Source organism: Lithobates pipiens, unplaced genomic scaffold (genome assembly GCF_037356315.1).
Source record: "Lithobates pipiens isolate NorthernLeopardFrog02 unplaced genomic scaffold, aLitPip1_a1.2 Scaffold_25, whole genome shotgun sequence".
In the NCBI taxonomy this organism is placed as follows: domain Eukaryota; kingdom Metazoa; phylum Chordata; class Amphibia; order Anura; family Ranidae; genus Lithobates; species Lithobates pipiens.
In genome coordinates, this window is record NW_027507787.1 from 51,368,507 (window position 1) to 51,381,491 (window position 12,985).

Consider the following 12,985-nt stretch of genomic DNA (forward strand, 5'->3'; position numbering starts at 1 on the left):
ATCATGTCTGCGGTTTTTATATTTTGTGCAATAAACAAAAAAATGCCAAGAATTTTGAATTTTTTTTTTTACTTTCTGCTATAAAACATATCCAATAAAAATATGTTAAAAAAAAAAAAAAAACACCAACTTATATTCTGCTACATATTTTTGGTAAAATAAATCCCTATTAGCATATATTGATTGGTTTGTGCAAAAGTTATCGCGTCTACAAACTATTGGATAGATTTAGGGAACTTTTACTTTTTTTTTTTTTTTTTACTAGTAATGGCAGCAAGCAGCAATTTTTTGCGGGACTGTGACATTGCAGCAGACAAATTGGACACTAAGTGACACTAATACAGTGATCAGTGCTACCAAATGCACTGACACTGTATAAATGACACTGTCAGGGAAGGGAGTAACATCAGGGGTAAACAAAGGGTCAAATGTGTTCCCTATGTGTGCTTTCTTAATGTGTGCTGACACTAGACAAAGAGAGAGATCGGTGTTCCTGTCATTTCCACGAATGATTGCGGGTGCCGGCGGCTGATTTGCTCCCGCTGTACCCAATCACGCGCGTGCCCCAGACCAGGAAGTGTGAACAACGTACAGGTACATTTTTTCACGCAGCCGGGACGCCCTGCAGTAGAATCTGTGCAGTGGGCGGTCCGGAAGTACCGTATTTATCGGCGTATAACACACACCGCGATTTTAAGAGGGAAGTTTAAGGAAACTTTTTTTTGTACAGTACACAGCCCTCCTCCCCAGTATACAGCCCCCCATCCAGTATACAGCCCCCCTCCCCAGTATACAGCCCCCCTCCGCCTGCACTCCCAGGAGACCCACAATCTTCTGGGACAGCGCTGCCAGAATTCCCAACAGTTAAGAATAAAATCGCTGCTAGCTCCTTCCACACTGCTCTGCCTGTTCTGCAGTCAGGTAAAACAAAGCTATTGAGATATTTAAAAGCTTTGTTTTATAATGACACTGACACAGGAGGAGCGGTGTAGGAGAAAGGGCTGGCAAATGATTTTTTTATCAACTTTAGATTGTGCAGGCAGCGCTGTCCCAGGGCCAGGAGAGGTGGGGCGGCTGGCCTGACACCCCCCAATGGCTGTCTCCTGTTGGTAAAGCATAGTATTGGCGCTTAACACGCAGGCACTGTTTACCCTCTTTTTTTCAGGTGAAAAAAAGTGCGTTTATACGCTGGTAAATACGGTAGTTAAAGTGATTTTACTGCTTGTTTAGAATATGTAAATAATTTAGTGCGCATAGTTTGCGTACAATTTCACATTCACTTTGAAATTTAGGATTTATAATCTTATTAATGTCTTTGACTTTATTAGTGCTGTTCAAATAGATCTTCATCTCTTGAAGGTTTCCTACCCCTGCTTTGCAAAGTGAATTTTTACTATGGGAGAAGTCCCTTGCAAAGTTAGCGGACTATTTGCCTTCAGTAAATCAACCCCTATGATTCTTGTTCATGCACTGTACTGGTAGTTCAAATTATTACTTGTATCTTAGATACAATTGGTACTTTAATGGCATATATCTGTGATTTTATGATTTCATAAACATCAAAAGGAGGATTTATATTACTGTTTTTTTGTCATCAGATTAAAACTGCCAAAAGTGTTAAAGAAATGCAGCTACTTCAGCTTCGCAGCATTCAGTACTTGGAGAGATACATTTATCTGATCCTATTTAATGCCTACCTGCATTTGGAGAAGGACGCATGGCAAAGACCCTTCAGCAAGTGGATGTATGAGGTGTGTACAGTTTTTACTTGTTCCTGTCCTATGTCTGTCTTACAACTTCCTCTCATATCAGATGTGTTAAACATTTTGTGCTAAACGATGCATTGTTCTAATACAAGATGCCAACATGCAATAGATTATTGAATAGGCATACATGCAGGAATTCTGTGTTCAAATGGAAAATATACACAGGTATCGCACACTTCAGCACTGCGGTAACCTCTCTCCATTGTTCCAGGGTCAACTCTGCAATGCAGATTTTGCTGTAAATAAGTCTTGAAGGCCACTCCAGCTAAAGCTCACCACACACATTACAATTTGATTGTAAAGACTTCTGTAGATCTGCCAACAATTATGTAGTGCAAGACCCTGCCCGATTGGAAACAATTGGTTGTATAGATTAGGTGGGTCTACAAAAAAAGGAGAGTCGCCCTGGCCTCATGTTACATAGCTTTGATTGTCGATTGAAGTTGATTGTACAGAGATTGTATGGTCACATTGTCTTAAGTTTAACATTTAATAGAGTGAACGGGTCAGTCATCTGCCATGTTTTTTTGTGGTCAAATTTCCATTTAACAACTGACGTTTAAACTTTCTTTCGAATATGTATTTTTTTTAAAAATGGGCCTGCGCTTTAGAACTTACCCACTAAGTGTATTTGTATGAAAAAAATAAATATATATTACATGTCCAAAATAAAAATGTATCCAGATAGACATATTTTTAAATTATCTAAAGCTCCTCTCTCACCCTGTATCCTCTATTAAAAAGAGACTCAATCCATGCCTTCATTTCAAGGAAACCTTTTCTGGGGGAAATACTTATCTATTCTTCTGTAAATGCTAGTACCCTAGCTGGCATGTAGCTTTAATACTTTACTAAATGGCCAGGAATAAACATTTTGTTATTTTTTTTTATAATTATTTTTTTATAGACAATTTATTTCTATCCATTTTTTTATAATTCTTTCTTTATATGCAATTTATTTATTTCCATTTTTTTTTTTTTTTATATTTTGTGGTGGTGCCGGGAACTTTAAGGAAAAAGAGAGTCTTAAAACGGTAATCTTACAGTGTGGACGGAAAGTATTCAGGCCCCCTTAAAATTCTCACTCTTTGTTATATTGCAGCCATTTGCTAAAATCATTTAAGTTCATTTTTTCCCTCATGTACACACAGCACCCCATATTGACAGAAAAACACAGAATTGTTGACATTTTTGCAAATTTATTAACCAATTGCTTACTGGGCACCTGCCCAGACCAATTTTCAGCTTTCGGTGCTTTCACACTTTCAATGACAATTACTCAGTCATGCAACACTGTACCCAAATGAATTTTTTGTCCTTTTTTCCCCACAAATAGAGATTTCTTTTGGTGGTATTTGATCACCTCTGGGGTTTATATTTTTTGCGCTATAAATGAAAAAAGACCGAAAATTTTGAAAAAAACGCATATTTCTTTGTTTCTGTGACAAAATTTTGCAAATTATTAAATTTTCTTCATAAATTTTGGCCACAATTTTTATACTGCTACATGTCTTTGGTAAAAATAACCCAAATTAGTGGATCTTATTTGGTCTTTGTGAAAGTTAGAGAGTCTACAAGCTGTGCTGCGAATCATACAAAATTGATCACATCTGTTGTACTGGTGGCCTATCTCACTTCTTGTGACCCGAACAAGCCAGGAAAGTACAAATACCCCCTAAATGACCCCTTTTTGGAAAGTAGACATTCCAAGGTATTTAGTAAGAGGCATGGTGAGCTTTTTGATGTTGTCATTTTTTCCCCACAATTCTTTGCAAAATTAAGATTTTTCATTTTTTTAATTTTTTAAATTTTTTTTCCACAAAATTGTCATTGTAATAGATTATTTCTCTCACATGGCATGTGTATACCACAAATGACACCCCCAAAAAAATCTGCTACTCCTCCTGAGTATTACAATATCACATGTGTGGGACTTTTTCACAGCCTGGCCACTTAGAGAGGCCCAACATGCAGGGAGCGCCATCAGGTGTTCTAGGAGCATAAATTACACATCTAACTTGTTGACTACCTATTGCACTTTTGAAGGCCCTGGAGCACCAGGAGAATGACACGTGACACTGATGACAGATGGCACTGATACGTGGCAATGATGACACTTATACGTGGCACTGATGACAGATGGCACTAATATGTGGCACTGATGACAGGTGGCACTAATATGTGGCACTGATGACAGATGGCACTAATATGTGGCACTGATGACAGATGGCACTTATACGTGGCACTGATGACACGTGGCACTGATGACAGATGGCACTAATACGTGGCACCAATGACGCCTGACACTGATGACAGATGGCACTGCTAAGTGGCATTGATGACACGTGACACTGACAACAGATGGCACGTGACACTGACAGGTGGCACTGATGACAAATGGCACTGATGACAGATGGCACTAATATGTGGCACTAATGACAGATTGCACTATGTGGCACTGATGACACGTGGCACTGATGACAGATGGCACTTATACATGGCACTGATGCCAAATGGCACTGACAACAGGTGGCACTGGGGACAGATAGCACTAACAGGTGGCACTGGGGACAGATAGCACTAACAGGTGGCACTGGGGAGGATGGCATTGGGGTGGGATGGCACTGGGGGAGCATGGCACTGGGGCGGATGGCACTTTTTTTTACTTTTTTTTTGCACTTACGGCCGCTGCAGCCGTTCATCTCTCCCCTCTCACACACTGTCTGTGTGAGGAGGGAGAGCGGCGCTGAGAGATGATCTCATATGTTTACATATGAGATCATCTCACATTGGACACGCAGATCGCGCTGTAAACGGCCGCTGCGATTGGCCGTTTACAGCGATCTGTGTTTGCCTGTCTCCGGGGGACACGGCAAACACAAAACTTCCCCGCGGGCGCGCATTGGGGAAGTAAACACGAGGACATCCAGGGACGGCCTCCTGGATGAAAGCGCCCACTCTAAAGCCGTAATTCGGCTATAGGGCGGGTGGGAAGCGGTTAAAAAAGAAAAACTGAAATATCATATGGTCCTAGGTATTCTGAACCTTTGCTGTGACACTCATATATTTAACTCAGGTGCTGTCCATTTCTTCTGATCATCCTTGAGATGGTTCTATACCTTCAGTCCAGCTGTGTTTGAATATACTGATTGTACTTGATTAGGAAAGCCACACACCTGTCTATATAAGACCTTACAGCTCACAGGGCATGTCGGAGCAAATGAGAATCATGAGGTCAAAGGAACTGCCTGAAGAGCTCAGAGACAGAATTGTAGCAAGGTACAGATTTGGCCAAGGTTACAAAAACATTCTGCTGCACTTAAGGTAAGAGATCAGTGGCCTCCATAATCCTTACATTTTGGGACAACCAGAACCCTTCCTAAAGCTGGCCATCCAGCCAAACTGAGCTATCGGGGGGGAAGAGCCTTGGTGAGAGAGTTGAAGAAGAACCCAAAGATCACTGTGGCTGAGCTCCAGAGATGCAGTCGGGAGATGGGAGAAAGTTGTAGAAAGTCAAGCATCACTGCAGCCCTTCATCAGTCGGGGCTGATGGCAGAGTGGCCAGATGGAAGCCTCTCCTCAGTGAAAGACACATGAAAGCCTGCATGGAGTTTGCTACAAAAAACACCTGAAGGACTCCAAGATGGTGAGAAATAAGCTTTTCTGGTCTGATGAGACCAAGATAGAACTTTTTGGCCTTAATTCTAAGCGGTATGTGTGGAGAAAACCAGGCACTGCTCATCACCTGTCCAATACAGTCCCAACAGTGAAGCATGGTGGTGGCAGCATCATGGTGGTGGCAGCATCATGCTGTGGGGGTGTTTTTCAGCTGCAGGGACAGGACGACTTGTTGCAATCAAGGGAAAGATGAATACGGCCAAGTACAGGGATATCCTGGACGAAAACCTTCTTCAGAGTGCTCAGGACCTCAGACTGGGTCGAAGGTTTACCTTCCAACAAGACAATGACCCTAAGCACACAGCTAAAATAACAAAGGAGTGGCTTTACAACAACTCCGTGACTGTTATTGAATGGCCCAGCCAGAGCCCTGACTTAAACCCAATTGAGCATCTCTGGAGAGACCTAAAAATGGCTGTCCACCAACGTTTACCATCCAACCTGACAGAACTGGAGAGGATCCGCAAGGAAGGAATGGTAGAGGATCCCCAAATCCAGGTGTGAAAAACTTGTTGCATCTTTCCCAAAAAGACTTATGGCTGTATTACATCAAAAGGGTGCTTCTACTAAATACTAAGCAAAGGGTCTGAATATTTAGGACCATGTGATATTTCAGTTTTTCTCTTTTAATAAATCTGCAAAAATTTCAACAAATCTGTGTTTTTCTGTCAATTTGGGGGGCTGTGTATACATTAATCAGGAAAAAATGAATTTAAATGATTTTAGCAAATGGCTGCAATATAACAAAGAGTGAAAAATTTAAGGGGTCTGAATACTTTCCATCCCCACTGTATATCAAAATAGTTTTATTAGAATAGGTTAAAAATTATAAGAATAAAAAAATCGGATGCATATATAACAAAAATTTGGTGACAAATGACAGGAATTATTGCAACGATACAGTGAACACCACCCAACTCTGTCCTGACAGTTTAGATTAGGACAAGAAAGGCCTGATGTGTTTCAAGGTTGAAAGTGATGAAACCTCTTCTTCAGGGGCTAGTGGTGGAGTGTATGGTTATCTAGGAATTTCAACAGGACGACAGCAATGAACAGTCAAAAAATACTTTATACCAGTGGTTTGCAAATAGGTACAAATGATTTACAAATGGATTTTTACAAAATAGATTCAAAAGGTAAAGAATTCTAACCGTATAATTCCTGGATGGCATTCAATTAGTAGAAAAGTGGGGATATATAATTTTCTGCCAGGGATCAGATCGATGGAGAAGGACCTCCACACAGAGAGCTGTGCCAGATCAGGATCAGGGCTGGACACAGAGGGCACCCTATGACCAGAATGGGAAACCACGGACTCAACAAACCCCTTACTGGCCTGACATCTAAAACAGAAGGGGAGGATTGTGGGTATTTTAGCAAGCAAGGACAAGGGTAAAAAACAAAAAGAAAACAAAACCTTGATGTTATAATGGTGATGTGAGAAGTGTACTAAACCAATATAGTATACGTATGAACAGTGGTGGCATTTATAATGATCTGTCCACACCACACAGTAGGCAAAGAAAGTTTCTTGCAAATGGATATGCATAAAAGGAGTGGAGGGTGCTCAAAAGGTTAAATAAAGACAGTGACTAGATGTCCCAAACAATCTTAGAAACAAGAGGGGAAAATGCTATATGATTGATTACAATCATATATAAGCCTGCAGCATCTTGGAGAGTATATTAGAAATCCAACACGGCACAAAGTTAGAAAAGACAGATCCACCAATATATCGTTGTGGACTGTCATAACCTCTCCAATGGAGAGTTTGTTTCCTTGCTCCATGACAGGAAACAACTCCATACAACTGCTGGAAGAAACCAAGGGTTGCCAAATAAGGGAGTCATTGGTCCCAACTGAGTTTTCGTTTTATCCCAAACACACACTAAATGTGCTGTAAGAAAGGATAAGGAGGAGAGTGGGCCACGGGCAGAAGCATCTAGCCAGGGAAGCGCCTGGAGATTGAAAGGGGCAATCTACTGTTCTACATGAAACCGTTGCTTAAGGTGGGAATGATGGAACCAATTTACTAGCCTTGTTAAGACCGCTGCAACGTGGTAATGGTATAGGTCTGGTGCTCCTACACCACCATTTGTTTTGAGGAGAAATAGAGTTCTCCATAGCAATCTAGGTTTATTACCTTATTGCCCTTTATTTCCCCAAATGAACTTTGTAAAAGCAGATTGTAAAATAATGAAAAAGAATGCGGGTTTACAATAGGTATAGTTTGAAAGAGATAAAGGAAGCACGGTACTGTGTCCATTTTTAAGAAGCTGTTCCTCCCAAACCATGGGTGTTGAGCTCGATCGTACTTCTTGAGATCTTGTATTGTACGCTGCATAAGAGGGTCATAATTTTTCCTATACAGCTTAGTCTAAGATCTGCGGGAATTTTAATGCCCAGATATCTGAGCGTTTCAGAGCAAATTATATATGGGAAATTATTCCCCAGAACCTGGATGTGATGTGGTAGAAGAAACACATCAATAATTTCTGATTTGGACACATTTACTTTAAGATTACTCATAGCCACAAAATGCTGAAATTCATAGAGAATATAAGGCATGGACACGTGTGGGTTTGTGACATAAAGAAGCAAATGCTGCAAACTTCACCTTCTGACCTGTGATGAAAGGATTTAGTATTAAGGCTGTTGCCAGATGTTCCATTACCAAGACGGACAGGAGGAGAGACAGTGGGCATCCCTGACAAGTACCATTTTGGCACTTGGTTTGGTATAAAGTGCCATAATTTTTTGTAACATACCTGGCCCCATTTCTATTTGCGCCAAAGTTTGTTCCAAAAAGGGCTAACCCACTCAATCAAAAGCCTTCTCTGCATCAACAGAAAGAAGGCAAGCTGGTATTTTTGCTGCTTGGTCAATGAGCGATAAGGATTTAAGCGTGTTATCACAAGATTTTCTCCCCTAAACAAACCCAACTTGGTTTGAATGCACCAGACGTGAGGTAATCATTTTGGCATACATTTTTACATCTACCCCAATCAAGGATATAGGCCAATAACTAGAACAGAGCCTTAAATCCTTGTTTGGTTTGGGAAGTAATGGGATATGTGCCTCAAATGTCTGAGGTCTGAACCCGTTGGTAGCAGATATACTTTTGAACACTGAGCATGACTGGTATTATATGTTCCTTATAAGTCTTATAGAATTTTGATGAAAATCCATCGGGACCAGTACTTTTACTCAATGGTGAATTAGTAATTGCTCCTACATTGAAAATGGAGAATCCAAAGATTTCCTACTATCCTTGTCTAATTTTGTAATGGCAGCTTCATGCACATACTCCTATATTCGACGACTAAAAGAGTCTCTATATCGAAAGAAGGTTGAGGTGCAAGGTCGTACAAAGCTGTAAAATAATCACAAAAAGCCTGTTCGAGGGATTGTGGGTCTGCAGTGATTTTCCCTGATGGCAAAGTATTGCTTGGTATAAAGGTCTGGGAGGAACTGGGATGTAATGACCAAGTAAGTGGTCTCCCAGGCTTATTTTCATACCGATACCTTCCTAGAGCATATCTACATTGACCATTAATATGTGAAACCTCTGCAATAATGATGACCTTGTCAAGGATATATCAGCCAATAGCTCTGGAGTCAGAGTTTTTATGTGAGGTCTCCTCACATAAAACGAAAATATTGTTTTGATAAACATTTGCGCAAATATTATTGCGCCCTAAAAATCCATAGCACCTTATTTGTATTCTACTGGTCATTGCTCTTTAACAAACTCTGACAGCTGTAAAGGAAAAATAAGAAAACAATGGAAAAATTGCAAAAATGGCCTGGCCACCTGAGTGTACAAAATGGAGCACAAGGCCTGACAGCGAAAGGGTTATTATTAGCCAATGCATCCCATTGGGTAATAAATTTAAAAGTCCAGGTTTGGCTTAACCCCAATGTAACAATGCATATAAAAGCAAAGGAGAAGGCCTTCAAAAAATACAGGGTTGAGGGATCATCATCAGCATTCAGACTTTATACAGAATGCAACAAGAAATGTAAGGGTGTAATAAGGATGGCTAAGATAGAACATGAAAGACACATAGCGGAGGACAGCAAAAAAAATCCCAAAAATTCTTTAAGTATGTAAATAGTAAAAAAGGAGGACAGATCATATTGGCCCCATAAAGAAAGAGGAAGGACATCAGTCTTTACAAGGGAATCGGGGAGCTTCAGTAACGAAAACTGCAGTGTTTATCCTCAAGACACATCATAGGAAGCATCTCCATGGTTAACAGAGGACAGAATTAAAATGAGACTTGGGAAACTTAATATTATTAAATCACCGGGACCAGATGGCTTGCACCCGAGGAGGTGAGTTGCCAGCTAGATAAAGGACAGCCCTTAGATGTGGTGTAGCTGGATTTTACAAAAGCATTTGACACAGTTCCCCATAAACATTTACTGTACAAAATAAGGTCCGTTGGCATGGACCATAGGGTGAGTACATGGATTGAAAACTGGCTACAAGGGCGAGTTCAGAGGGTGGTGATAAATGGGGAGTACTCGGAATGGTCAGGGGTGGGTAGTGCTGGGACCAATCCCTTTTAATTTGTTCATAAGCGACCAGGAGGATGGGATAAGCAGTTAAATCTCTGTATTTGCAGACGATACTAAGCTAAGCAGGGCAATAACTTCTCTACAGGATGTGGAAACCTTGCAAAAAGATGTGAACAAATTAATGGGGTGGGCAACTACATGACAAATGAGGTTCAATGTAGAAAAATTTAAAATAATGCATTTGGGTGGCAAAAATAGAAATGCAATCTATACACTGGGGGGAGAACCTCTGGGGGAATCTAGGATGGAAAAGGACCTGGGGGTCCTAGTAGATGATATGCTCAGCAATGGCATGCAATGCTAAGCTGCTGCTAACAAAGTAAACAGAATATTGGCATGCATTAAAAAGGGGATCAACTCCAGAGATAAAACTATAATTCTCACGCTCTACAAGATTCTGGTCCGGCCCCACCTGGAGTATGCTGTCCAGTTCTGGGAACTAGTCCTCAGGAAGGATGCACTGGAAATGGAGCGAGTACAAAGAAGGGCAACAAAGCTGATAAAGGGTCTGGAGGATATTAGTTATGAGTAAAGGTTGCAGCACTGTACTTTATTCTCTCTGGAGAAGAGGCACTTGAGAGGGCATATGATTTCAATATACAAATACCTAATTGGTGACCCCACAATATAATTTATACAGCAATCACTGCTATAAAAATGCACTGCTTAATGTGTAGATGACACTGGCAGTGAAGGAGTTAACCACTAGGGGGCGATAAGGGGGTTAAGTGTGTCCTAGGGAGTGATTCTAACTGTGGGGGGGATGGGCTACAAGTGACAAGACAATGATCACTGCCCCTGATGACAGGGAGCAGTAGATCTTGTTTACACAGGCATCTCTCTGTTCTGCCTCATTGTGCCATTCTGCCAATGAAAATGTACATGCGGCGGTCGGCAATCAGTTATGGATAGCTAGATGGACAGGGCTTAGCTGAACCTGTGGAGTACTTGCTGGTGATCTGTTTACTTAATTATTGCATTGCTACCAGTAGTTAATGAGAGTGCCAAATAGTATTAATATCATATACGACTCTGGCTTCCACATTTTTGTTTAGGGTCAGTTATTTGGAAACAAATTACACCTAGAAACGGCAAAGCTGATAGAATTTTCAGAAGAAGGTGAGCAATTACATTTTTTGTTTGCAGTGCAGGTTTCCTTTAGTTAGTGATGCTAAGAAATTACTAAAACTCTACAGATTACTTTCCACTCATTTCTACCTTAGTGTTCTTTTCCTGATCGTGATGTGGATGTGCACACAAGTAGCAAACTCATCTGCTCCAATATACAGTATAATAAATTGCAGAGTGCTGCAAGCTATTAAGATTAAATAATCGTATAAAGACTGGAAGCAATCATTTTGTGTTTTACAAACTTTTGTCTTAATTTGCAGTTAAACTTCTTTTCCAGTTTAAAAAAAAAAAGGTGCAACATCAAAAAAAATGTAAAGTGGGCAGATTTTGCCATTTTCTTATTTTGTTCTTTATTCTTATTCTTCACTATATCTGTAAAACATAAATTGCCATAGATTAACTTTAGTCAAAATATAATACAAAATAAATTAAGACGCTCCCCATACCAGCTTCACAAATTGGAAAACCTCTCGGAAACAAAACAACATTTCCCATGAAAAAAACAAAATTGCCATTTTGCTTTTATAAATAGGTCCTAAGAGCAGAGCTGGATTTGTTGATTTGTTAAATAAATATCAGATCTCCTGCAGTGCTCTAACTGAACAGCAGAGCACAGATGTTTTCATTTCTAGAGAAAACGTAACTACTTCTAGGAACAAATCTTAACAGGGAGAATTCGCTTATGTCATGAATGTCAGCTCTTACCAAATTTTGGGAGAATGCCCAGTCTTCTGTGTTATTTTATATATGAACCTAAAAATTAATGTATAGCAGTATTGACACAAAAACAGGTTGCTATGCAGTTACCCTTTTAATTGCCATCATACAAATGGTTCAGAAGAAACTTACCACAACTAACATACACTTTGAAAATGTACATTTATCTTAAAGATGGAGTCCACCTACAAAAAAAATGATTAAAAGCCAGCAGCTAAAAATACTGCAGCTGCTGACGTTTAATAAATGGACACTTGCCTGTCCCAGGGTCCAGCGATGTCGGCAGCCAAAGCAGAGCAATCGATCGGTTCTCGGCTGCTGCCGCCACCATTCTCATTGAGGGAATCAGGAAGTGGAGCATTGCGGCTTCACTTCCCGGTTCCCTACTGCGCATGCGCGAGTCGCGCTGCGCGTCGTAAGTGGTCCCCACTATCTCCTGGGACCTGTGTGTTTCCCAGGAGACCGTGGGGGGAGTGCGGGAAGGGGTATGACTCCCGCGGGAGTCTACTCCCAGAAGTGGATGCAGATACCAGTATTATACAGGTATCTGCACCCCCTCCCCCCTGAAAGGTGTCAATTGTGGCACCGGAGGGGGGGAGGAATACGATGAGCGGAAGTTCCACTTTTGGGTGGAACTCCGCTTTAATTGTCTCTTGTAATCTTGAAGCTTCCAATTTAAAGTAGATCTAAAACCAAAACTTTTTCAAAATCTTGGATAGAGTAGGGGAAGGTTAAAACCACTGTCAGTTTTTTTTTTTTTTTTTTTTCCCATCTGCCTCGTTAGGGATGTTTCCCCTATACTTCCTGTCATGCAAACTCAACTTTCCCCAAATCCACAAATTGGGATGATATCATTCCAATTGGAGGGAAATCCCTCTTAATTGTCCTCATTGGAATATTTTCCCTCTAATATTGTTCCGGTGGCAACTCAATGTTGGATTTACTCTTGTTTACTTTCATTTGTGATCTGGACAGTTAGAAAAAGTGAATCTCCTTAATGGGGACACATAGAGCAATGAAAACCTAATAGTGGATCTAAGCCCTCACAACTTAAAAAAATAAAAATAAAATAATAATACCTACAGCTATTAAGACCCTGAATACTAAAT

General features: G+C 40.5%; 1 protein-coding gene across 2 annotated transcripts in view; it reads left to right on the plus strand.

Annotated features, from left to right (window-relative positions):
* Window positions 1–12,985, plus strand: part of PALD1 (phosphatase domain containing paladin 1) — a 433,254-nt gene that overhangs the window by 387,441 nt on the left and 32,828 nt on the right. For both annotated transcript variants that reach the window (XM_077454432.1, XM_077454433.1), the window contains one exon: window positions 1,599–1,751. In XM_077454432.1, coding sequence (XP_077310558.1) covers window positions 1,599–1,751 — 153 coding nt within the window. The remainder of the gene's footprint in view (window positions 1–1,598; window positions 1,752–12,985) is intronic.